The sequence below is a fragment of the Bombyx mandarina genome, chromosome 22 (genome assembly GCF_030267445.1).
Source record: "Bombyx mandarina strain Sakado chromosome 22, ASM3026744v2".
Lineage (NCBI taxonomy): Eukaryota > Metazoa > Arthropoda > Insecta > Lepidoptera > Bombycidae > Bombyx > Bombyx mandarina.
This window is the reverse complement of record NC_143228.1, coordinates 4,513,905-4,537,296: the sequence shown is the minus strand read 5'-3', so window position 1 is coordinate 4,537,296 and position 23,392 is coordinate 4,513,905. Positions and strand designations below refer to the sequence as shown.

The window sequence follows — 23,392 nt, the reverse complement described above, 5'->3', positions numbered from 1 at the left end:
CAACATTTGCCCTAGAAAAAGCAGTGCTTCTCTGAATCTACCACAGGATTGGAATCGCGACCCACTGAGAAGGTCCGGCGAGAAACTCAGTCGGAAAGCTTCTTAGCGGGTCGCGATTCCTATCCTGTGGTAGATTCAGAGAAGCACTGCTCTTGCTAGGGCAGATGTTACCAAATTCTCTCAGGTTGAGCCCGTGACCTCACCTACACGTAGTTGGATTAGCCCCTTATGCTTGGTAGGTAGGTATTTTTCTTAGTATCTCAAAAATAATGACATGATCCGGTGAGAGTCTCAGTGGGTTAATCGTGCTCAGTGGTGATCGGTGCCCATAGCTGATAACACGTTGGATAACTTCTGCCCACCCCAAGACATGCGATCGAAATTTCTCTTAAACAACAGCAACGGCTGTCTTATTGAAACTGCAATTCACGATTGTTACACTCTGATAGGTAATAATAGTAGTAGTACTAGTAGTAGTATAAAAACGCACTATATTATAAATTTTACATTGCTCCAAAAGGGCAGACGAGATCATGGCCCGTTTCAAATTCAATACTCATCATCATGTGAGCGCCAATACTCACTGTGAGATATCGAGGCCGAAGTATCAAATGTAAAACAGCTACCTATCCAAGCTTTATAAAAAGCAAGTATAACCAGGGTAGTAGAGCCTACTTCTTAGTAAGTTCTAGTCAACTATACGCCCCACCATTTAAAACTAATGGATTGAATAAAGATAAACTTTATGCCCTTTATTTAATTTTTTTAAATACAATTATTTTTCATGAAAATAGTAAATGAATATTTTTATTTAAACTTACCCGCCATCGAGGCGCTGCTCATTCTGCCTCGGCTAAAATCAATTTTGGATGTCTTTTAAAAATTCAAATGAAATTTAAATTTTCAACTCTTTGTTTTTGAAGTGGCGTATATTGTAAATGTCAAACGAAATTAATCTAATGTTGGAAAATTAAACGCAAGGAGATTATATTTTTAGGAAATGACAAAAAGATGACATTGCATCTTTACCTATTACCTATTTATCAAGTCATGAAAACTACAGAATTATTTAGCAAAAAATAAAGCTATCCATACTCAACCATTCCAAGATAGGTTACTATTATGTCTTATGGGTGCCGAAGACACGCCTAGTGTTTTTTTTTATTGCCCTTGTAGGCAGACGAGCATACGGCCCACCTGATGGTGAGTGGTTACCGTCGCCCATGGACTTTAGCAATGCTAGGGGCAGAGCCAAGCCGAGTAGTAGTCCCGATAATTCTTGATCTTCATTAGTCACCGTCTGTGCTGTTCCACAAGCCTGCAGTTGGTAGTAGCATAGCCGTGCCCTTGGCATTAGTGACGTCCATGAGCGATGGTGACCACTTACCATCAGGTGGCCTATATGACTACAAAACTATACAAAAATGCGGAAGTCTACTAACAGGACTCTGTTGGAGTTTGTATATTAAATGTAATGGCAGGCAACACTTGACACTTGATTAGATTTCGAATATTGGAATTATTTTAAATGTTTTAAAAAAAACAGATCATTGTATTCTCGTAAGAAAATGTCAGTCACTTCTCATCTAGACACGGCAAGACAAACATGTAATAGTTATATAAAAAATATAAAGATAATAATTGTATAATGGTGTAAAAGTGTTCAAGCAATCTGCAATATAATTATAATGAAGCAGTTGTGTTTTTAAATAGCCCCTCATCACCTAAAGACCCAATCCCCTCAAATTTAACCATCCAAAAGGTTATGGGCCCAGAACAAATTTAAAAGCAACCAAACATGGATTCAATAAAGATAAAACCTTTCACAAATAAGGATAATTATAAAGCTTGGAGAATGCTAATTAAATTATTGCTGGATACAAAGGGTATAAAAATAGACGGTAAAAATGAGGAAAAATTGGAAAATAAGGGGAAATTTATAATATTTAGTTATATTGAAGAAAAATATTTACATTATGTAATTAATTTGGAAACAATTATAGAAATTTTTGAAAAATTAGATTTTATGTATGATTATAATATACAAGGACAAGATATAAAACACGTAATGAATTTTTTCGAGATGCAATATTCAGGAAACATATTAGAAGATATAAATAAATTACAAAACATACAGTTTGAAATCACTAGTATAGAGAACAAAATTTCAGAACAAACATTTATGCACAAAATTTTAAATTTATTACCGGAAAAATTTTATACTTTCAAATCAATTTGGAACAATATAGACGTAGAAAAGAAAAATTTAGCAGAATTAACCCGAAGAATTAAAAATGAATTGGAATTCATCAAAGAAGACTCTATCATAGAAGCCCGAGAAATTTTAAAAGGAAACGAAAAGAGATGTTTCATCTGCAACAAACCAGGGCACATCGCAAGATTCTGTAAAAATAAAAAATGCGACCTCTGCGGCAAGTCAGGACATAGTACGGATGAGTGCTATAGAAACAAAATATGTACCAGGTGTAGTAAGAAAGGGCATATAAAGCAATTTTGTAGAACATATAATTCGGTAAGTGGTAATTCAAAATTTATTAAAATAAATGCTATATTTGATTCTGGAGCATCGTCACATATGTTTTCAAGTAAAGAATTCATAAATTTTACAAAAGACATAGAAGTAGAAATTAAATGCGCAAATAAAGAAAATTTAGTTGCAACAGCGGTCGGATATATTAATACAGATTTCGGGAAATTCGAGAATGTTCTTTATGTACCAGGAATATCTAGAAACCTAATTTCAGTGAGCTGTTTAACAGACAATGGAGCCACCGCAATTTTCGAAAATGATAAAGTTATTATTAAAAAATTAGGAAAGGTTATTTTAACTGGAATTAAAAATAAAATTGGTTTATATGAAGTTCAGATAAGAGTTCAGCTTAAGAAAGAAGTGCATATAACTGAAAGCTGCGATTTATGGCACCGTCGTTTTGGTCACGCTGCTGGAGTACAACGTTTTTCAAAATTTTTAAAGGGGATGAAAATTAAGGGAGATTTTTCGGACAATTTTTGTGAGATTTGTGTTAGGGCTAAAATGTGTAGACATCCGTTTGGAAAAGAAAGGATAGCAGCGAAATATCCTTTAGAGATTGTTCATACCGATCTTTGCGGTCCAATTGAATTACCCACTTGGGACAACCATAAATATTTTGTCACCTTTCTGGATGATTTTACTCATTTTTCCGCGGTTTACCTTTTATCGTCCAAAAATGATGTGTTTGATAAAATAAAACAATTTATATTTTTGGCGGAGAATCATTTTAGATTGAAAGTAAAAAAGATTAGGTGTGATAATGGGACTGAATATTCAAACAATAGTCTAATATCGTGGTGTCAAAATAAAGGAATAGTCCTGGACTTAACTATTCCATACACACCGCAATTGAACGGTAAAGCAGAGCGACTGAACCGTACTCTTATGGAGAAAACGAGAGCCTTGCTTTTGGATGGAGCTGTACCCAAATATCTCTGGGGAGAAGCATTACTAACAGCTAGCTTCTTATTAAACCGATGTCCAACAAAAGGAAAAAATAAAACTCCTGCGGAATTGTGGTTTGGAATAAAACCAGATGTTTCAAATATTCGAAGATTTGGCTCAACTACATATTTTAAAATAAATTCTGGACTAAACAAGCTTGATGATCGTTGTAAAAAGGGTATTCTGGTTGGCTACGTTAGAAACGGTTACAAAATTTGGGTTGAAGATGAACAAAAAATTATAAGAGCAAGGGATGTAAGAATTAATGAGGGAGAACAAGGAATTCTAGGTGGATACTTAGAAGATAATGAAGTAATTAATGGGCTTTGGGGTGATGAAAGGGAGAACACTAATAGAAATAACACAAATGAAAATAATCGTGCAGATGATGAAGTCAGAGAAGTTCGAGAAGGTGATTTTAGAGGAAATAATAGTAATGGAGTTAATGAAGTTCGAGAAGATGTTGTTATAAGGCAAAATAATAGAGGAAGAAATGAAAATCGAGTAGAAAGAGGAAGAATCATAAATATTGAAGAAACAGATATATTTAGTGAAATAAATGAAGATGAAACAATTGAAGGTGAAACAAATGACAGCGAAACAAATGACAGCGGAAGAAATTCAAATAAAACAAATGAAAATGGAACAAATGATAGCCCATTAACAAATGAAAATCTGATGGAGACTTTAAGAAGTAATGATGATATGGATGAAAGAGAAGAATTTCTTGACAGTGAAAATACTGAGGGAATTAATGAACAAGTTTTAGAAAATACAAGAACTGGAAGACCGCAGCGGAACAGAAGACCACCAGACAGATACAAAGATTTCATAATGGAAGATGGAGAATTCTCTTTATTGACGTTCGAGGAAGCAATTGAATCAAAAGAAAAAGAAAACTGGTTAAAAGCTATTAAAGAAGAAATGGATTCTTTAAAAGAAAATAATACATGGTCTTTAGTTGACAAGAAGGAGGCAGAAGGAAGAAAATTGGTTACAAGTAAATGGATTTTTTCTGTAAAAGCTGACGGAAGATATAAAGCTAGACTTGTTGCTAGAGGTTTTCAACAAAAATATAAAATAGATTATGATGAAACATATAGTCCGGTTATAGACACTACTTCTTTGAGAATTTTATTGTCCATTGCAGCTGATAAAGGGTTAAAATTAAAACAATTTGATATTAAGACTGCGTTTCTCCATGGAAATTTAAAGGAAACAATATATATGAAGGTTCCAAAAGGCTACAATAACTGTGAGGGCAAAGTATGCAAATTAAATAAAAGCTTATATGGTTTAAAACAGGCTCCCCTAATGTGGAATATACGTTTTACAGAATTTTTATCAGAAATTGGTTTCAGACAATTGAAATTAAATAAATGTATATTCATTTTAGATATGACAGAAAATAAAAGAATCTATTTAGGAATTTATGTAGATGACGGAATAATAATCGGCGAAAATTTGAAAGATTTAGAGGAAATTATAAATAAATTGAAAAAAGAATTCGATTTAAGGGTTTCTGAGAAAGTATCTAATTATATTGGTTTAGACATCGAGACAGAAAAGAGTGGTATTAAATTACATCAACAAAAATATTCGGAGAAATTATTACAAAAATTTAATATGAACAATGTGAGAGATTGCAACTACCCGAGTATTTTGGTGGAGCAACATCCATCAGGCAAAGTCGATAAGAAAATGCATGAAGAATATAGAGAAATGGTAGGTTCTCTGCTTTATCTCTCAAACAAAACAAGACCTGACATTAGTTTTCACGTAGGCTATTGTTCAAGGCATCAAAACAGTCCAAATTTAAATGATTTAAACAATGTTAAAAATATTTTGAGGTTTATTAAAAGTTCAAAAGAAAAAGGTATTCATTACAGTAAAGGTGACAATATATTGAGAGGTTTTTGTGATTCTGATTTCGCTGGTGATCCTGACACGAGACGAAGTACTTCTGGTTTTGTGATCTGGATGAATGGTGGACCAATTGCATGGAGCTCAAGAAAACAATCAGTTGTGGCACTTTCGAGCACTGAAGCTGAGTATATTGCTGCTGCAGAATGCTGTAAGGAACTGCTATATATTAGAGACCTGGTAAAAGAAATTACGAATGAAAATTTGGATATTGAAATGCGAGTTGACAACCAATCTGCGATTTGGCTTATGAAGAAAGGAATTATGAATAAAAGAAGCAAACACATTGATGTCAAATATTACTACCTTAAAGAAAAGATTGATGAAAACCAGATTAAAGTTAAATACTGTCCAACTGGGTCACAGATTGCGGATATTCTAACGAAAAGTTTACCCAGGATAAAGTTTGAAAGCTGTCAGAAGAAACTAGTGTCATAGTGAGATAGGAGTATATTAATTTTTCAAAAGTGAACTTATTGTGTTTCGGGGGAAATGGGTTGTTTTTTTTTTTTTTTTTTGTTAGTTTGTAAGTTTTATAGGGGAATTTCAATGTTTTATACAACAGTTTATATAACTAAAAAGAGACAAGGATAATTCAAAAATTAAGGGGGTGCTCTCTTTCCACCGACATAAACAATTAAGGGGGTGATTAAAAAAAAAAAAAAATTTATATAATTGTTTATTAATAATACTATAAATAAAATAGATAGTCTAGCCGTGGAAAAAGTACACATTATTGATACAAAAATATTTACAGTCGTTTTTTAATATCCTTTTGAGTCTCTTTTATAGTTTTGTTTTATTGTTGTTATAATAGATGTTAGGAATTTTACTTTATTATTTTGGTTTTAGTTCTTATATTAAAATGATTGAATGGTTAATAAGTAAAAGAAAGTGCGAAAATTTAATAAGTGAAAGATATTAAGATAATGAAAGGTTGTTATGGAAATGAAAAGTTATATTTGAGTTCGAGTGTTGAATAAAGCTATCTGAGGTTATTTGTTATGTTATGTTGTCGTTTGTGAGTGGAGATAAAGGAGTTGAAAGGTTAAAAGAGTCGAGTAGGAGTTAAAGGTAAAAGAGTCGAGTAGGAGTTAAAGGTAAAAGAGTTGAGTAGGAGTTAAAGGTAAAAGAGTCGAGTAGGAGTTAAAGGTTAGAGTCGAGAAGGAGTTAAAGGTTAGAGTCGAGAAGGAGTTAAAGGTTAGAGTCGAGAAGGAGTTAAAGGTTAGAGTCGAGAAGGAGTTAAAGGTTAGAGTCGAGAAGGAGTTAAAGGTTAGAGTCGAGAAGGAGTTAAAGGTTAGAGTCGAGAAGGAGTTAAAGGTTAGAGTCGAGAAGAAGTTAAAGGTTAGAGTCGAGAAGGAGTTAAAGGTTAGAGTCGAGAAGGAGTTAAAGGTTAGAGTCGAGAAGGAGTTAAAGGTTAGAGTCGAGAAGGAGGTTGAGAAGGCGTTTAAGGTTATTAGAGGTTGAGAAGGCGTTTAAGATTATTTAAGAGGTTGAGAAGGCGTTTAAGGTTATTTAAGAGGTTGAGAAGGCGTTTAAGGTTATTAGAGGTTGAGAAGGCGTTTAAGGTTATTTAAGAGGTTGAGAAGGCGTTAAAAGTTTTAAATAAACTTGAAGAGTTTATGTAGGGAGTCGAGAAGGAGTTAAAGACTATTATAGTCAATGTTTTATATAATGAGTCAAGAGGGAAGTTAAGGTTGAATGGTTGTGTGGTTGAATGAGAGTACATGTATGATCGAATTGGAGTTGGAGTAAGAAAGGATTAAAAGTAGCGACATTAAAGATGGTATTAAGTTTGAAAGGTTGAATGAATAGTTGTTGGTTGAATTGAGGGATTAAGTGGAAGTAACGGAATGTAAGTGGTTGTGAGGTTTTAAGGTATGTATGGAAAGTAGTTAATTTATGGTCAGGTTAGCGTTATTCTTTTTGGTATTAAATTATAGACGGAGAAAAATGTGTGCAAGTGTTGAGGGGGTGTGTTGGAGTTTGTATATTAAATGTAATGGCAGGCAACACTTGACACTTGATTAGATTTCGAATATTGGAATTATTTTAAATGTTTAAAAAAAAACAGATCATTGTATTCTCGTAAGAAAATGTCAGTCACTTCTCATCTAGACACGGCAAGACAAACATGTAATAGTTATATAAAAAATATAAAGATAATAATTGTATAATGGTGTAAAAGTGTTCAAGCAATCTGCAATATAATTATAATGAAGCAGTTGTGTTTTTAAATAGCCCCTCATCACCTAAAGACCCAATCCCCTCAAATTTAACCATCCAACAGACTCTTTTAAAAACTTACGTTTTATATTATTTCCCACTCTGATTAAATATCGTAATAATAATAAGTAGAGTGCGCGGCTAGGCCAGCGTTAAAAAAAAAAAAAAGGCCTCCTACAAGATGGAAGCACGATCTATCGAAGTTCGCGGGGATCCGCTGGATGTTGGCAGTGCAAGACCGGTCTTTGTAGCGAGGCTTGGGGGAGGCCTATGTCCAGCAGTGGATGTCTGTGGGCTGATAAGAAAAAGAAGAAGATCAAATATCATGCATGCAACGGCAAACATGGCTTGAATATTTTGTAAGACGCGCGTTAGGCTTTGACTTTTTAAGTGCCGTTTCCTTTGAATTCATTAGCGATTACGGTACAATGTCAACATTGTCAGTTGCTATGTACTAGTGTATTCATAGAGTGTATTGACCTTTAATACCTTTGACGTCGTCTCTCTGGCGAGAATGCGAGATATCAAGTTATTTGAACTGTTTTATTTTGTTAGTTTGTTTTGTATGTGGCTGTATGGACTATACTCCCGTTGCCCATCCAACAAACATAAAAAAGTACATAATGTCAAATACATAAAAATGCTTGGATTTTTTAATTTTTGTTTACATGCAATTTGGAAGCAATTAAACATTTAAATACATCACTTGGCATATTGAATTATGAAGTGTGAAGATCTCAAATAAAATGGCACCAGGGAAAAAAGGCAGCGTGCACGGCAAGCGTTCAAAACATCACGCTCCACGAGACTACGCGGAGACATTAAATGATTTAACTATCAAATCTTCATCGGACGACACTGATGCAAGCAGTTCTGATGATGAAGGAATCAAAGCTACATTTTCAGTAAGCATGTGGGATCTGAATCATTGCGATCCCAAAAAATGTTCAGGCCGTAAATTATTAAGGCATAACCTCATAAAAAACTTGAAACTCGGGCACAGATTTCAAGGTTTAGTGTTATCACCCGTAGGTACTCAGTGTGTGAGTCCCAACGATAAGAACATTATAGAAACATTTGGGTTAGCGGTCATTGACTGTTCATGGGCAAAAATTGATGAGACGCCGTTCAGCAGAATGAAGTCACCACATCCGAGGCTATTACCGTTCCTCGTTGCTGCGAACCCTATAAATTACGGAAAGCCATACCAATTGAGTTGTGTAGAAGCACTGGCAGCTGCCATGTTCATAACTGGACATAAAAGTGAAGCAAAATTCTATTTATCAAAGTTCTCGTGGGGTCATTCGTTTTTAGAGTTGAATTCTGATGCATTAGATCTATATGCAGCGTGCACTGACAGTAAAAGTGTTTTAGAGGCGCAAGCGACATTTTTGGAATCTGTGAAAAATGAACAAGATGATAGGCCTATGTGGCCGCCAAGTGAATCAGACAGTGCATCAGATAGCTGATACTTCGGATGTTTCTTGTGTTCTAGCTATTACAACTAAGTTATATTGTGAATAAAAAAAACGAAATTTCCTACTTCTTTGTTATTTATAACTATATAATTCGTGTTAGTATATATTTTGAAAGGTCATTGATATCAATTGTATGTTGGTCACAAATAGATTTCTTCTTAATACTTGATTGGCACTGTTTTGTTTTATTTAGATGTGGAAGATTATTAGTATGGTAATGACGATGATGATAAATTGGGGTTGCCGTTTTCCTCTGCGAAATTGAAATTAGAAGCTATCTATAACTAAAAAACTGATTAAAATTGAGGATTTAGCAGTTTGTTGTTGGCAATGTCTATTCTGGATAACTGACTGAACAACTTCATACAAAATCATCATAGAAGACAGCACTTCATTTCAAATAAAGCATTAATTTTCTGTGAAACTATTGAGTCTTCATTTTCCATGGTTGTAATCTTAAGTTTTATTTATTTTGCGTGTAGCACATTGTGCTTACGGGCGTCGGCCACTAGATGCCTTGTTATTAGTTTCTCATTGCTCCTGTAGATGGCAGTAAGATACATATTAACAATCATAAATGTATTTACGCTTTTTTTACAATACATTTATTTTCTGTTTTTTAGTTGAATTTTCTATAAGGGCGTGTTTATTAGTTTTTTTTAAACTAAGAGTATCATTTATTTAATAATGAAGTTTTTTAATTCACGCCATCTAGATATTCTTTACTGAACTAAAAATAACCATTGCCCAAAATACACTGCTATGGTGCACACGTCGTGAGCCTAGAGGAGCGCCATCTATGATAAAATGTTTACAACATGTTTCAATTGTCTCATAGAGAGCGTCTGTATCGCGTTCAAATTCGCTTTTTGTTGTGGTTCTTTCTTCGTGTGTACTATAAGTACTATTAACGCTCGCTCGCAACCAGTATCAGTCGGGCGGGCTCTTTTACTTAGCTTTAATTTAGTTTGCTTTTGCAACTTGACCAAGCGAGTTGGTTTGTGTTTAGTGCAGTGAGAATTTAAAACTCGCGGAATAATTTCTTTATCAAATACATTTGAATCGGTAAATTGTTAATTAAGTTAGTGCTGTGTTTACTTAAAGTGAATGTTTGAACTGTTTGGTACTTTTGAAACTTTGATTTGGCTATTCTAACTTTCCAGGTAAGTTTGTCGGTTAACTTCGATGCAACCTGTCACGCAGGTGTCTCAAGTCACTAACCTCGTAAGAATAAATTACTACAATAATACTAAGAGCTTTGATTCATTCAGTATTGTTATTAAAAATGTAGTATTTGATACTATGACGGGCTCTCTGTACATATTTATTACTAAATATAAATTTTCAAGTATTCTGTAAATGTGTCAGCAAATAGTTCAATTTTGGGTTCAGTCAATTTTTGAAATAGAAAATTATTTGGAAGATTCATAATTATTTTTAGATTTTCTTCGATAACTAGAATTAAAAAATAAATTGGAAGCTGAGGTTTATTTGTTTTATATTTATATACAAATACCAAAATTATATTTTAAACAGCAAACCGGTGTACATACACCGATGTATAGGTACGTAAGTAGGAAGAATTAAAACTAAACTTTAAACTAATTCAATACTGGCAGATAAAACATTTACTTCTTAAATCAAATCTGAAAGGGATCTGTGTCAACTTCACCACTTATTGCCAGAAACATTTATTTTCGATTTTGACATATTTTTAAGTAAATATATTATTCAATGTTTTTTCTCAAATTTAAAAGTCGCGCCCTGCGGGAAAACACAAGATGTTGAGAAATAGGTATAAATAACAGATACTGCTAAAACCGCTGCTGGCGACTTCTGTCTGGTAAGAACTAGGAATACTATGTCATATATTTACCTACTTTAGTCGGATAATAATACCTTTTCTTATGCCATTCAAGTTGTATTTTATTGTTGTTGTATTTAACAGAAATACCTTATACTAATAAAAAAGGTTATTCTAATTGATCTGCATTTTAACCATTATTCATTTTTAGAAAATATCTATAAATATCTTTTAGAATATATTTTTCTACAATCTTACTTGAGACATGACTCATGTCACATGAGCTCAAACTTACGGCGGGCTTACAACACGCTCTAACACCAGTAACTAGGCAAATTAAAAAAAATGCGGCTCTGATTTTTGTATATTAATTGAACACGCTAACGAGAGAATTTGGTTAGGTTCTGAAGGTTAGAATTTTGAGGCATTGAGGCTCCAATAATTTAGATTTAGCAATAATATTCCCTGTGTTGTTACACTTTGATTTTTTTAGGATGGAAGCTTTACTGGTGGCCCGAATGCTTTTCCAGTTTCACTAGGAAAGGTGTTACACTTAGATAAAATAAAAAAAGATTCAGTCTGTGTCAATCTCCGGATCGTACTGTATTTTGTCGTTCTATTTCAGACGTTATGCGGCGTGTTTTAAATCGAATATCAATGTGAAATCGTAAGTCTGTCTGTTAAAGGCGAAAGAAATAAAAATTTCTAGTTGCTACTTTTTGTTTGTAATGACGTCATCTAATAGATAAAGCAACAAGGCAAGTATGAAGTCTGTAAGAAGAGTAAGTAGTCTTCCTAACAGCTGTTCCTGTTCATCGTGTTTGTATAGAACCGAGTCTGAACGACCTTCCTTGAGCCGTATTGTATCTCACGGCTCGAAGATTGATAAATTATATTACGGTAAATATATACCGTTAAGGGAGAGGAAACTATTAGAGAAATTGGTGCGCACCAGAGCGGTTTACGATAACATTCGAGATCAATTAATTTCTAGTAGCAGCACTAGCGGGAGAGAAGTAATAAAAAGCAAGCAAGTGAAGGGAAAACATAAAATTATTAATAATGAGAACGAAGCTAATATTTCAGAAGTAATTGGTCTAGTGGACAATGGAGTGATCTTGACTCCTGAGACCAGTGAGTGCTGTAGCTGCTGCAGTTGCAGCTCTGCAATAAAGATAAGCAATGAGACTGTTAGACCTATGCTACATAAACATGTACCCAACCAAGAAAAACGATCTATGACTTCGAAGTCTAGTGTGATATCTAGACAGAGAGCTAATGATGAGATGAAAAACGAATACAATGTTCGTTTTAAAACAAAACAAATAAAATCGGATCCGTGTACTTGTACTTATAAAATTGGAAAAATCATTAAACGTCATTCGAGAGCTGTCCTGAGGAAATTGGGTGGTGAACGAGCACAGCCCCTAATTGAGACACATCGAGGAGCTTTTGAAGAGCATCATCATAAAAGGCGAGTAGGTGCAATATTACGAAAGTCTTATCAGCATCATAAAAATCGTACCGAAGAGGGCCCCCGAAAGTCTATAAAAAATAACCAGGACTCTCAAACAAAATTCAAAGATAATTTAAATTTTGAAAGTAAAAGGTCCGAAGAAAAGATTAAGCGATCTTTTCATAAAGTCCATCCTAAAATAGAGACCCTTCGACAAAAACACGTAAGGACTCCGATAACTAATGAAAATATTGAAGGTCAAGACAATATAAAAGGTAAGGTTTTTAAAATAAAAAAGGACTCCGTAACACAATTCAGAGAGAAATTGCGTAAAAAACATGATTTACGAGATTGGGAATGTGCAGATACATGCTTTGAACAAAAATGCAAGCCTGAGCAGTGTTACAAAGAATTACTGAAAAAAATATCTCAAACTACAACAATAATAACAAAGGAGAAAGGCAATCGGGTTCATGAAAATAGAACGAAACATAAGAAAACTAATTTATCTAAATTAGAAACCAATAAAGCTATTCAAATGGACGTAGATAAGCATTCGAAAATACAAGATAAAAAAGGCGAAAATAAAACAAAAGATAATTTTACCAAGGTAACGAACAATACCTTAAAGCAGTCCCCAAAAAATAAACAAAAACAACATAAATCAAAACAAGTATTGACAATTCGAACTAATGTAAATATGACAGAGAAAAAGTCTTCTATCCGTGATTTTCCTCCTCCATTTCCAATTATTGATAAAGCTACAAGTAAACAGCTATTCAAAAACAAAGAGCATGGAAACACAATTAACAAGGAAACCCTTCTGCCAAACACTCGTAAAAAGGAAATAAGTAAATCTCACATTACTGCTATAACTAAAAGTCCTCAGAAACGCCACAAGCAAAACCAAAGTAAAAAAATCCATTTAGCTAAAAGCAAGCAGTCTGGGCACTTACTCAAAAGGTGTTTTTGTACACTTAAATTAAAAAAGAAGAGTATAATAAATAGAAGTAAAAGTGATTTTAATACCTCTGAACCTAATTCTACCCAAAGTTATGAGATTAGACAAAAAACTTCGTCTCAACATCCCAATAAATTACTGACTAAATGTAATAGACAAATTTGTAAAATTGGCGAATGTGATCCTAACGAGTGTAAAAAACAAATAAGAATTCGGGTTTCTAAGCATCAGGGTTTATCAAAAGCTGATTTAAAAAATGAAGACGCTGCTTCTAACATGAATATTTCATTCCCACGTTTTCATATAAAGAATTTAAGAACACCAGATAATGAAAATGAAACCAGACATGTCCTAAATTCGCAAGACCAAATACCTCAAAGACAAGTTGTACGGATTAGTTCAACGTTTAGTTTTGATATAGAATTTTCAAAACTTAACGTATCCGAACCTCGGTTTCAAAGAAAAATAGAAGAGTATAAGAAACAGCGTATTGAACAAAAGAAAAAATCTGTCAAAGAAAATAAGGGTACAGATAAAAGGAGAATAAACACCCAAAACAAAAATTCCCAAATAAGCAATTCATCGAGCAAATCAACGAAAACCTCACTCAAGTATGGTATACGTAGATGCTTTTGTACTCTGAAAATTAATAACAATCGAGTAATTCAGGATAAATCAAAAAATACTTCTAAAGCAACACTGACTTCGGGTAAACTGGAAGCCCAACCTAATCTGAAATCGGTTTCAACCAATGTCAAAATAAAAGTTGCTTCTAATAAAAAATCAAAAAAAATATTGTTACCCTATGAATGTGACCCAGGTGTATGTGTGCCAGGAAAATGTGATCCTTATAAATGTCTACAGATTATAAAGCTAAGGGAAACAAAAATATTAAAACGTCATTCAGTAAAATCAAATACAGAAAATAAGAACACCAGATCTTCTGTAACTATCACACCTAAGTATATAGTACCTTTGAAAACTAAAAAAGTACAATCAGCTTTTTTCTCTAACAAACGTGTTTATAAAAACGACAGTATTAAAAGAAGCGTTTCAGTCCCCAAGCAAGTCAAAGAATTTTCAAATAATCCTACTAGGCAAGCTGTTCGAATTGGTTCCAGTTTCAGTTTCGATATTCAATTCTCTAAGGAAAAACAAGACTCTGACATTAAGCCTTATGCTATAAAAGATAAGTCTATCTCTCAAAAGCAGCACACCATGATAGTTGTGCCAATGCCTCTTAAAAATAGCAGAACACAGGTTGAACTAAAATCTAATAATAAGTCAACTATGAAAGAGATTCCAAAAAAAACCATCTCTCTTGGACCTACACTCAGAAAGTGTTTCTGTACATTAAAATTCCACAAAAGCCCTCAAATTAAACATCAGTCTCAAACCGTAGAAAATACTAAATCAGGTCATGATTTTTCGAAAAGCTCGACTATTCGAAACCAGGAAATAAAATACAAAGTTGAACAAAATGAATGTGAACCTTACACTTGTGTACCTACAGAGTGTGATCCTTACAAGTGCTTAGAGAATATAAAAAAACGTAACTATAAACGGAACTTTAAAGATAATAGTATAGTGGTGAAACCTAATTTAAAATCAGTCCATAGTTTAACAAAAAACCACATTGCCAAAAACAAAAATATTTCCATTTCTGCCAGTAAAAAACCGAAAAAAGAAACAAACCAAATAAGTGACCGCATTAAAAAAGATGCGCTGTTAGACTCAAGTGTGTCTCAAGAGGTTAATGATATCAGACGATCTCAAGTAAAAATCGGCTCAAATTTTAACTTTGGCATTGAATTCTATAAAGACAAATCTATTAAATCTTTTGATAGAACTCTAAATGGAAAAGCTCGTGGTATTTCAAAAGCTACTACTCAATCTGTCGTAAAAAATATCAAAAATGAAGGAGTACAAATTATAAAGAAAAGCAAAAGTAAACATTTTGGAGTTTCTAGTGTTATGAAGAGATGTTTCTGCACGTTAGCGCTACAAAAGCAAAAGAGACCAAATACAAAACCTATTCATAAACCTAATAAGCCACTTACGACTTACACCGTAAATAGATTGGCTGTTGAATCTGTGAATTATTCCAAAACTTTTTTTTCGTGCAACAATACCTCTATGAAAAACAATGATAGTACAGAACAGAAAACAGAAGGAATACGTATTTTAAAGTTGACCAGTACCTGTAACATAAATGATTGCTTTACGCTGCCAACACTCACATTACCTAAAAATGATACATTCAAACATAGACCTTACGTAAACCAATCTTTTTATTCTATGAATGTTAGCATTTCGACGATAAACAGCGTAGAAAAACATTTTAAATCGATTCCACAAAACGCTGTAGATCCATATAGCTATGCTAACGATGACTGCCACTTTTTATTATCCGATGAAAAAGTTCAAAGCAGAAAATCTAGAATGTCTCGAATAAATACGTGTTCAGTGACAAGTACTAATAAGCTGAATAAATTAATAAAAATAGACTCAGAAATTACTAATGAACATTTGAAATATTCGAAACTAAATAAAACTAATAAAGAAAGGTGTTGGAAAACACAAAAAGACCTAATTCAGATTGGTACCGATTTTAATGTTGACGTTGTATGTACCAAAGACAACCTAAAAGATAAACAAACTACCTCTGTTTTTAATCAGAAATATTCCAATCATTTTTATACTATTAGTACGCATTATCCGGCCGTAAAAAATGTTAAATGTACGACAAGACCTTATGTAAGACAGAGCATTTTCACGGAGAAGAACAATAATAAATACAGTGTAGAAATATCCAAATGCAAATCAACACCAAATCACCTCGATAGAGTAAATTCAGAAAAATCATCGTCATTTTTTAAGCGTTGCTTCGATGTGCTTAAGTCATTGACTGCAAAGACATCGTTTTCAAGAGCAGACAAAGTAACAAAGAACGTATCGCAAATTCCCCCGTTGACTTCAACCAAACTATCTGGAAGTTCGCGTCTCCAGTCATTAGAATGTGAACAAGAGAAATATGCGTCAAACATCTGTGCTTGTGGTGCTTTTAAACCAACACCTTTGCCGCACACAAAGCAACATACGGTTAGAATTACTAAGCGTTCGTGTGTTGATCTTGAGAAAACTAAAATGCTTACATCGAAGATTCAAAATTTTGAAATCCTGAGTAGCGCTTCTTATTCTTCTATTAATGTCGATTTATGTAAAAAATATAAAGAGGCTCGAACTGATGGTTACTCAATTACAAGGATTTATAGCCCGACTTATCAAAGATATTGCACAAACAGCAAATCGAATGTCAAATACCATGAAAACGACAAGTCTGACAATGAAGAACCAATAAAAACTAATACGCGAACATCTGGCGTAGGACTATGGACGCGAAAGTGTATGTGTACATTGGCCTTGTACAAGCAGAGTTTTTACAGAAACCGAAAACACAATGCGAGGCAAAGTTCTCAATTTTCAAATAGCTCTGCAAGCGCAAATAATGCCTTCGAGGAGAAAAGAACTAAAGGCCGTAAATTAGATCCTTTTGAATGTGAGCCATATGTCTGTATTCCTGGCCAATGTGATCCATATGAATGTGATAAGCGAATAAGAAGAAGATTTAGACGAGACTCTGGCGTTGGTACGAATGCAATTAGAGAAACTTCCCAATCCACACGTACACCTAAGCCAAAAATACCAAAGAGTATTAAAATTCAATCACTACCAAAATCAACAAAATTAAAACGCCTAGGAGAAACATCAAAATCTAGAACAACTGTCAGTACGAAACATACAAATGAGTTGAGGAAAGCAGTACGGATTGGTTCGAAATTTAGTTTTGATATTGAATTTTACAAAAACAAAAAATATGATGAAAGTTTTAAATTTACAAAATTACCAAAAGATTTTCATAGGAAAGTGGCCAATAAAGAAAGAGCCTCAGTGACAACGAGAGCCAGTGATAAAAAAAACCAAGACTTCAGACACACGCGTCACGCTGATACACAAAACGAGCCTGAACAGGTTAAATCTACGATGACTACAAGTGCTCCATTCCTAAAGCGATGTTTTTGTACGATGAAACTGCACACAAATACAACATCGTCGTTCGATGCAACAACACAAGATGCGCTTCCTGAAAGTCCTTCTTATACCATGATGGCAGAAAAAGGAACTAAAACCAAAAAGTTTAAGCAACCTCCAATATATAATCTAGAACCCTACGAATGTGAACCCGGTGTCTGCATACCTGGTCAATGTGATCCTTATGAATGTGATAAAAGAATAAGGTTACGCAGGAAAATGCAATCTGTATCGTCCAATACTCAAAGAGATACAAGAAGTTCAGCATCTGTGCAGTATAACCCACATAAATACAAAACTAGAAGGTCTCAATTTCATTCCAAATACCCTAAACGTCATAAACAGTCATATGTGAACCAATTAGTCAAATCTGTATCTGAAAAAATTCCCCACCGTCAAGCTGTACGTATTGGGTCTAATTTTAGTTTTAATATAGAGTTCTATAAAGATGTACCATCTGAACAGGGGTATCGTAGGGATGACATAAAAACCAAAGATCGAACACAATCAGAAGCGAAAGTAAAGAAATCACCGGCTGGAGTGCAAGGTATAAGCTTTAGGCACCGTCAATCACAAATAAGTGGTCCAAAAATTAAGTCAAGAGATTCAGGTGCCAATCCGATACTTAAACGGTGTTTTTGTACGTTGAAATTGCACAAAGCGGGTAAACAAAAAGTTGAACAGACGATTTTGAAACCGAAATCACAGACCACTTTCAGATCATCCTTCACAGAAACAAAGAAAGCTAAAATATGCCCTGAAAACTGTTTGTACAACGCTGGTACTGCAACCACTGGTAAAAATATATATAAGTTAGAACCGTATGAATGTGAGCCTTATGTCTGTACACCAGGGTATTGTGACCCATATGAATGTGATTTACGCATTAGACGACGACAAATGAAAACTATGTGCACAGAGACTGACTGCCCTAGACTAAAAGAAATTGGTAGTTTGGCTACCAAATCGTACACCAGTAAATCAATGAAGACTCTAAATGTGAAACAAAAAAATGCACAACTCTCTGCTTTAAGAGATAAACCAAGAAAATACAGAACTTCTAAAGTTATTGAAGATAATAACAATATGAACAAACAATCTGTACGCATTGGCTCTACTTTCAGTTTTAACATTGAGTTTTTTAAAGAAGGTGACGCTTTAAGTAGTACTCCAATAGATAACGATTACAAAGATAAAGCAGATTTGAATGTAAACAGACGAAACAGAACCAGAAATAAAAGCATTTCGTCAGACACGAGGAAATTAAAAAGTCAATTTTCTGAAAAGAGATGTCCCCTCAGATGTCAAAAAACGCAAGCTGAAACAGTTCAAAAAGAGTCGCGAGGATCGGGTATATCCCCATTACTAAAAAGATGCTTCTGTACATTGGCTCTACATAAAAAAAATGCAGAAATAGTACAAACTGATCAGCCCCAAATAGATGAAACTCCGAAGAAAATCCTTCAAGCGATGGCCTCTAAAAGCACTCTAACGAAAAATAAGTACCTATCATATGATTTAAAGTCATACGAATGTGAACCTGGAACGTGTGAACCTGGATTATGTAATCCTTATGAATGTGAAAAACGAATTAAAGCTAGGAATGCTAAATATAACGAAATAGGCACAGATACCGATCCTCATCACTATTTTAGTGCTTCAAGTATGACAAAGGATAACACCACGTCAAGAAAATGTAAAAATATTCAATGTAAAGGCAAAGAAAGATCGTATGCAACAGCATCTCCCCAGATAAAACGCACGACTTTAAAAGATAATGAGCGCGTCAACGTTGATACCAACATTAAAAATAGGCAAGTCGTGAAAATAGGATCGTCTTTTAATTTTGATGTAGAATTTTTCAAAGACAAACCTTCTCCAGAAACACGGTCTAGGCCTTCGACACAGGATCGAATTATTGAAAAAAATTATAGGAGTGATAAATGTAACACAAAGTGTCAGGGCATCAAAAATGTTAACACTCAACCTAACAAGATGCTAACAACAGGCGAATCTCAAGTTGATTATGTCAAAACGGAAAATAAAGACTCGTATGTAGAAAACGTTCTGAAGAGATGTTTTTGCACCATGGCACTTCACAAAAACGACATGCCTAATGTAGGAACTAATCAAAAAAATAATATGTTTAGTGGCAAACAATATCAGGTTTATTACCAGCTGAAACCTCCAAAAATAAAAGGTGCTCAAAAGCTCGATGTGTCTTCCAAAGATTGCCCGTGCTCCAAACAACAACCGTTAATTTCTAAATATAGTTCTGTAGCAACGAATACATCTAAAAAATATTTTAAAAATAAACTTAAAGAGCAAAAGCAGTTAGAAACCAAAGTAAAGGAATCATCTGATCAAAAATCAAATAATATGGAAACTATCTTACCTTACAAACCCCGTAAATTTAATAAAAAAACAAGTAAAACATTTGTGATTGATGAGAAGAGTGAAAACACATCACCGAAAAACATGGAACACATCCTGCCAGATAACAAAATTAGTACACGATTGACTAAAACGAAGATAAAAGTAACTAAATTGGATATCAAACCGGATTTAAAATCAAAATCAACAGCTGGTCGCGTGAAAAAAATTGCCACTTCACTGTTTGATAGTAAGCTATTTAATGGAAAAATTGAACTGGGTGGAATTCCTAAGATGACGTTAAAAACCGATGTAACGAATCATGTTGACGGTGAGCCTGTATTGAGTATTTTAAAGTCCTCGAAAAGTGAAGGTGGTCGAGAGAAAAAAAATAAAGCTGAACTAAAATCGTCTCATGGCCTAAAAATCAAGAGATCTGCAAAAAATAAATTAGATAAAGGACATCTTGACAAAATTTGTACTCAAGAAGGCTTAGAATTTAAATCTGGAGATGGAAAGCCTGTTCAGATATCACGAGCAGTTCTCAAACTTTACAGGCATGATTCTACTCTACAAAGCCGCAAAGATTTATTGGACGTTGAAGACCAAAAAGAGAACAAACTGAATAAGAATACGCAAGCCAACAAAAAAAATAAAATGGTGAAATTCTCCATTGATCCCGCAACGAATAAAAAGTCTAAAAAGAAACGACATAGTGCCGTAAAAAGCTTGGTAAAAAAAGTTAAATCGGAAACAAGTAAATGTGATGATAGTTGCTATCCAGGAGCATCTGAGAACGGTGCTACCATTAGTGGCAATAAATTAAATTCAAAAAATAAAAAGGAAAAGAAAAGTCATAAATTAAGAAAATTCAAGCTTTCCAAAGAAATGCAAGAAGATGGTATCAATGATGTGAACCCTGGAACTAAAACGGGGGATGAAAATGATATGAAACCCGGAGAAAAGTCACAACGGATAAAAAAGAAAGTAATAAATATTTGTGACTGCAGTCAATTCAGAGATGACATGATATGCACGTGTTTCAGTTCAAATTGTGAATGTGCAAAAGCTATTAAAATTGCAAAGAAAAAGGAAAAAGAAATGAAAATAAGAAGGAAGAAACTTCAAAAAAAGATAAAAAGACAGAGTCGAGAACTTCAGGAGAAAGAAAAGGCTCTGAAGAAAAAAAGACAAGATCTTGACAGTCGTAGAAAAAAATACAAAAGAGAGGATGAAGCCCGACAAAAGAGACGACGAAAATCTGAAAAATATCTTGATAAACGAATACGCAAGCTTAAAGACACATCTGATATTCTTCTAGCAGCGGATTCGCTACTAGATATTGCCAAGTTAGGTTTTTCAGTGGCCCAAGACGTTGGAAGATCTACCTGTAGGGTTATAACGGACCCGTGTTACACTTACGATAGTGTCAAAAGCACCTTGAAACATCCTACACGGATATGGCCAATAATAAAGAACGCTATACTCAACAGTGGCGCTGTAGCTACACTAAAACGTGTATTTCGGAGGTTTCAAGCGATGGAAACTGTGAAGTCTACTCGCGACAAATTAAATGATTACGAAATTACTAGTTACATCATGGGAATGGCGGAAAGCGATCCAAGAAAGAGATTAAAACGTAAAACTAAGAAACGTGTGCAGCCTCGACGTGATAAGGACTTTCAGTGCAATTTGTACATGAATTCCTTGAGGAAAAAACCGTATTTGAGTGTGTATTATACATGTCCTTGGTTTTATCCGCATTTCATGACTATGCTGAACGCCATTCGACAGATTACGGATTTACTTCTCTTCTTGTTGGCAGTCTTCGTGTGGAGTCCTTGTATATTGTGTACGGAGTTGTGTAGAGCGATGTTGTGTTGCTTTGTCTGTACTGGGTAAATCATGTTTAATTAACTGTTTTAATGAAATTAATAAAGAATTATCATCGTTTACTTATTTTTATTTGTATTTTTTTGTCTACGTACCATTAATCATTATTAATGTCTAAAGAAATAACTTCAAACTCAGCTGCGTAACTCAGAATTGGGAAACTTGCGTCGAAACGTAATGCTCCTTGATGCTGATTTATGCTCGTAGAATAATTTGCCACGTAAATAAGGGTATAATGTACGAGTATATAGAGTCAACCCTATTCGGGCTCTTTATCTGCACTATTTATTTTGCTGTTGTCGTAAAATTACGTGCTTTTGGTCGAGTGTATATAAATTTAGTTTAAAAAGGCGCAAAGTGAACCTACAGAATTATCGGCAAAGTTAGCACCTATTGTAGCACAAAATTGATAAAACAAAATACTGGTGGTAGGACCTCTTGTGAGTCCGCGCGGGTAGGTACCACCACCCTGCCTATAACGGTGGGGCAGCCGTTGTAACTATACTTGAGACCTTAGAACTTATATCTCAAGGTGGGTGGCGCATTTTACGTTGTAGATGTCTATGGGCTCTAGTAACCACTTAACACCAGGTGGACTGTGAGCTCGTCCACCCATCTAAGCAATAAAAAATATATATCTAAACCTATTAAAACTAACTACTGCTACTGCTCTAGCTCATTGCCTCTGTGTGTATCGAATGTACTGGCGAATGTACCCTCGGTTCAATGACCGTAACGACTGCAAACTTTTAGGGTGGACCTTTTTAGTAAATTGTAATTTTACCACCGCTACTACTACACAATACACAAGTAATAATCATTTGTCTTTTCAAGGATATGATATTGAAATAACACGATTTTGTATTATATCTGTTTTTGTATTTATGGGCATTTATATTAAATTAAATATTAATTTAATATTAAATTAAATATTAATTTAATATTTAGAATAAGAAATTGAGTTTTACTCTTGGTAGATACAATGGGAGCTTCGACCTCATGTCTCAAAACAGTTTGCGCCATTCATGTTGTGACTCCAGTAAACACTTATCTGTGCAATAAAAAAGTCCAATCAGTATTTTGAATCTATGTATGTATGTCCGTTTTGTTGCCTATGCAACGCGCGTTATCTCCAAATTAAAAGCAACAGCCAAATTGTTAAATACTTGTACGGAACAACAAACTTTTTTTTTTTTTCAAAACAAGATCTTAATTTGCAGTACTAAGGTATTGAATAAATAAAGCCACACCGGAAGCTTTCGATAGCAGCCGGCGCAGGTAAAGCGAACGTTTTGTATTTGATCCGGTCTCTCTCGCACTGGCTTCACGAGCTTTTGATCTGCAGACGGATGGTCGTACTATAAGCACGGAATAGATAAATAAGGTAAATAAAATAAGATAAATAAATAGATACCTTATTTATCTATTCCGTGACTATAAGCGTTTTTAAAGTAAAGTTTTGAAAGTCATACAAGTGCAGTTGCTATGAAGACGCGTCTAGATTTTGTGCGGGTTAAATTGATTTGTATTACTAAGGTTTTAGAGAGACGTAGCTACTATTAAGGTCGTAGTATTCTAGGACCACAATAAAGGGTTATTGGAAATTTTAATATAAGAAATAACGAAGTTAAGCCCTTAAGGTATTTTTTACTAAATTAAATCGATAATTGTAAGATGCATTCATGGT

The 23,392-nt window shown here is 34.1% G+C and overlaps 3 protein-coding genes across 8 annotated transcripts in view; 2 read left to right on the top strand and 1 right to left on the bottom strand.

Moving 5' to 3' along the window:
* LOC114239912 (calcyphosin-like protein) overlaps positions 1-23,392 on the bottom strand; it is a 65,629-nt gene that overhangs the window by 20,607 nt on the left and 21,630 nt on the right. The gene's annotated exons all lie outside the window — the stretch shown is intronic.
* On the top strand, positions 8,246-9,550 carry LOC114240253 (18S rRNA aminocarboxypropyltransferase). Its single transcript, XM_089736817.1, has one exon. It carries the CDS (start codon positions 8,395-8,397, stop codon positions 9,115-9,117), a length of 723 nt encoding a protein of 240 aa, XP_089592943.1. The 5' UTR covers positions 8,246-8,394; the 3' UTR covers positions 9,118-9,550.
* Positions 9,709-23,392, top strand: part of LOC114240479 (protocadherin-like wing polarity protein stan) — a 241,376-nt gene continuing 227,692 nt past the window's right edge. For 4 of the 6 annotated variants that reach the window (XR_016325011.1, XM_089736809.1, XM_089736810.1 and 1 more), the window contains exon 1: positions 10,021-10,289. Coding sequence is in view for 1 of the 6 variants with exons in the window: in XM_089736811.1 (XP_089592937.1) it covers positions 11,695-21,714 (10,020 nt within the window). In the remaining 5 variants the exon portion in view is untranslated. Of the gene's footprint in view, positions 10,290-11,555; positions 21,768-23,392 lie in introns of those variants that run through there. The other 2 variants (XM_089736811.1, XR_016325012.1) reach the window with 2 other exon arrangements.

Excerpts from the sequence above, each read along its gene's own strand:
- LOC114240253 (XM_089736817.1), top strand. The coding sequence starts at position 8,395 with ATGGCACCAGGGAAAAAAGGCAGCGTGCACGGCAAGCGTTCAAAACAT.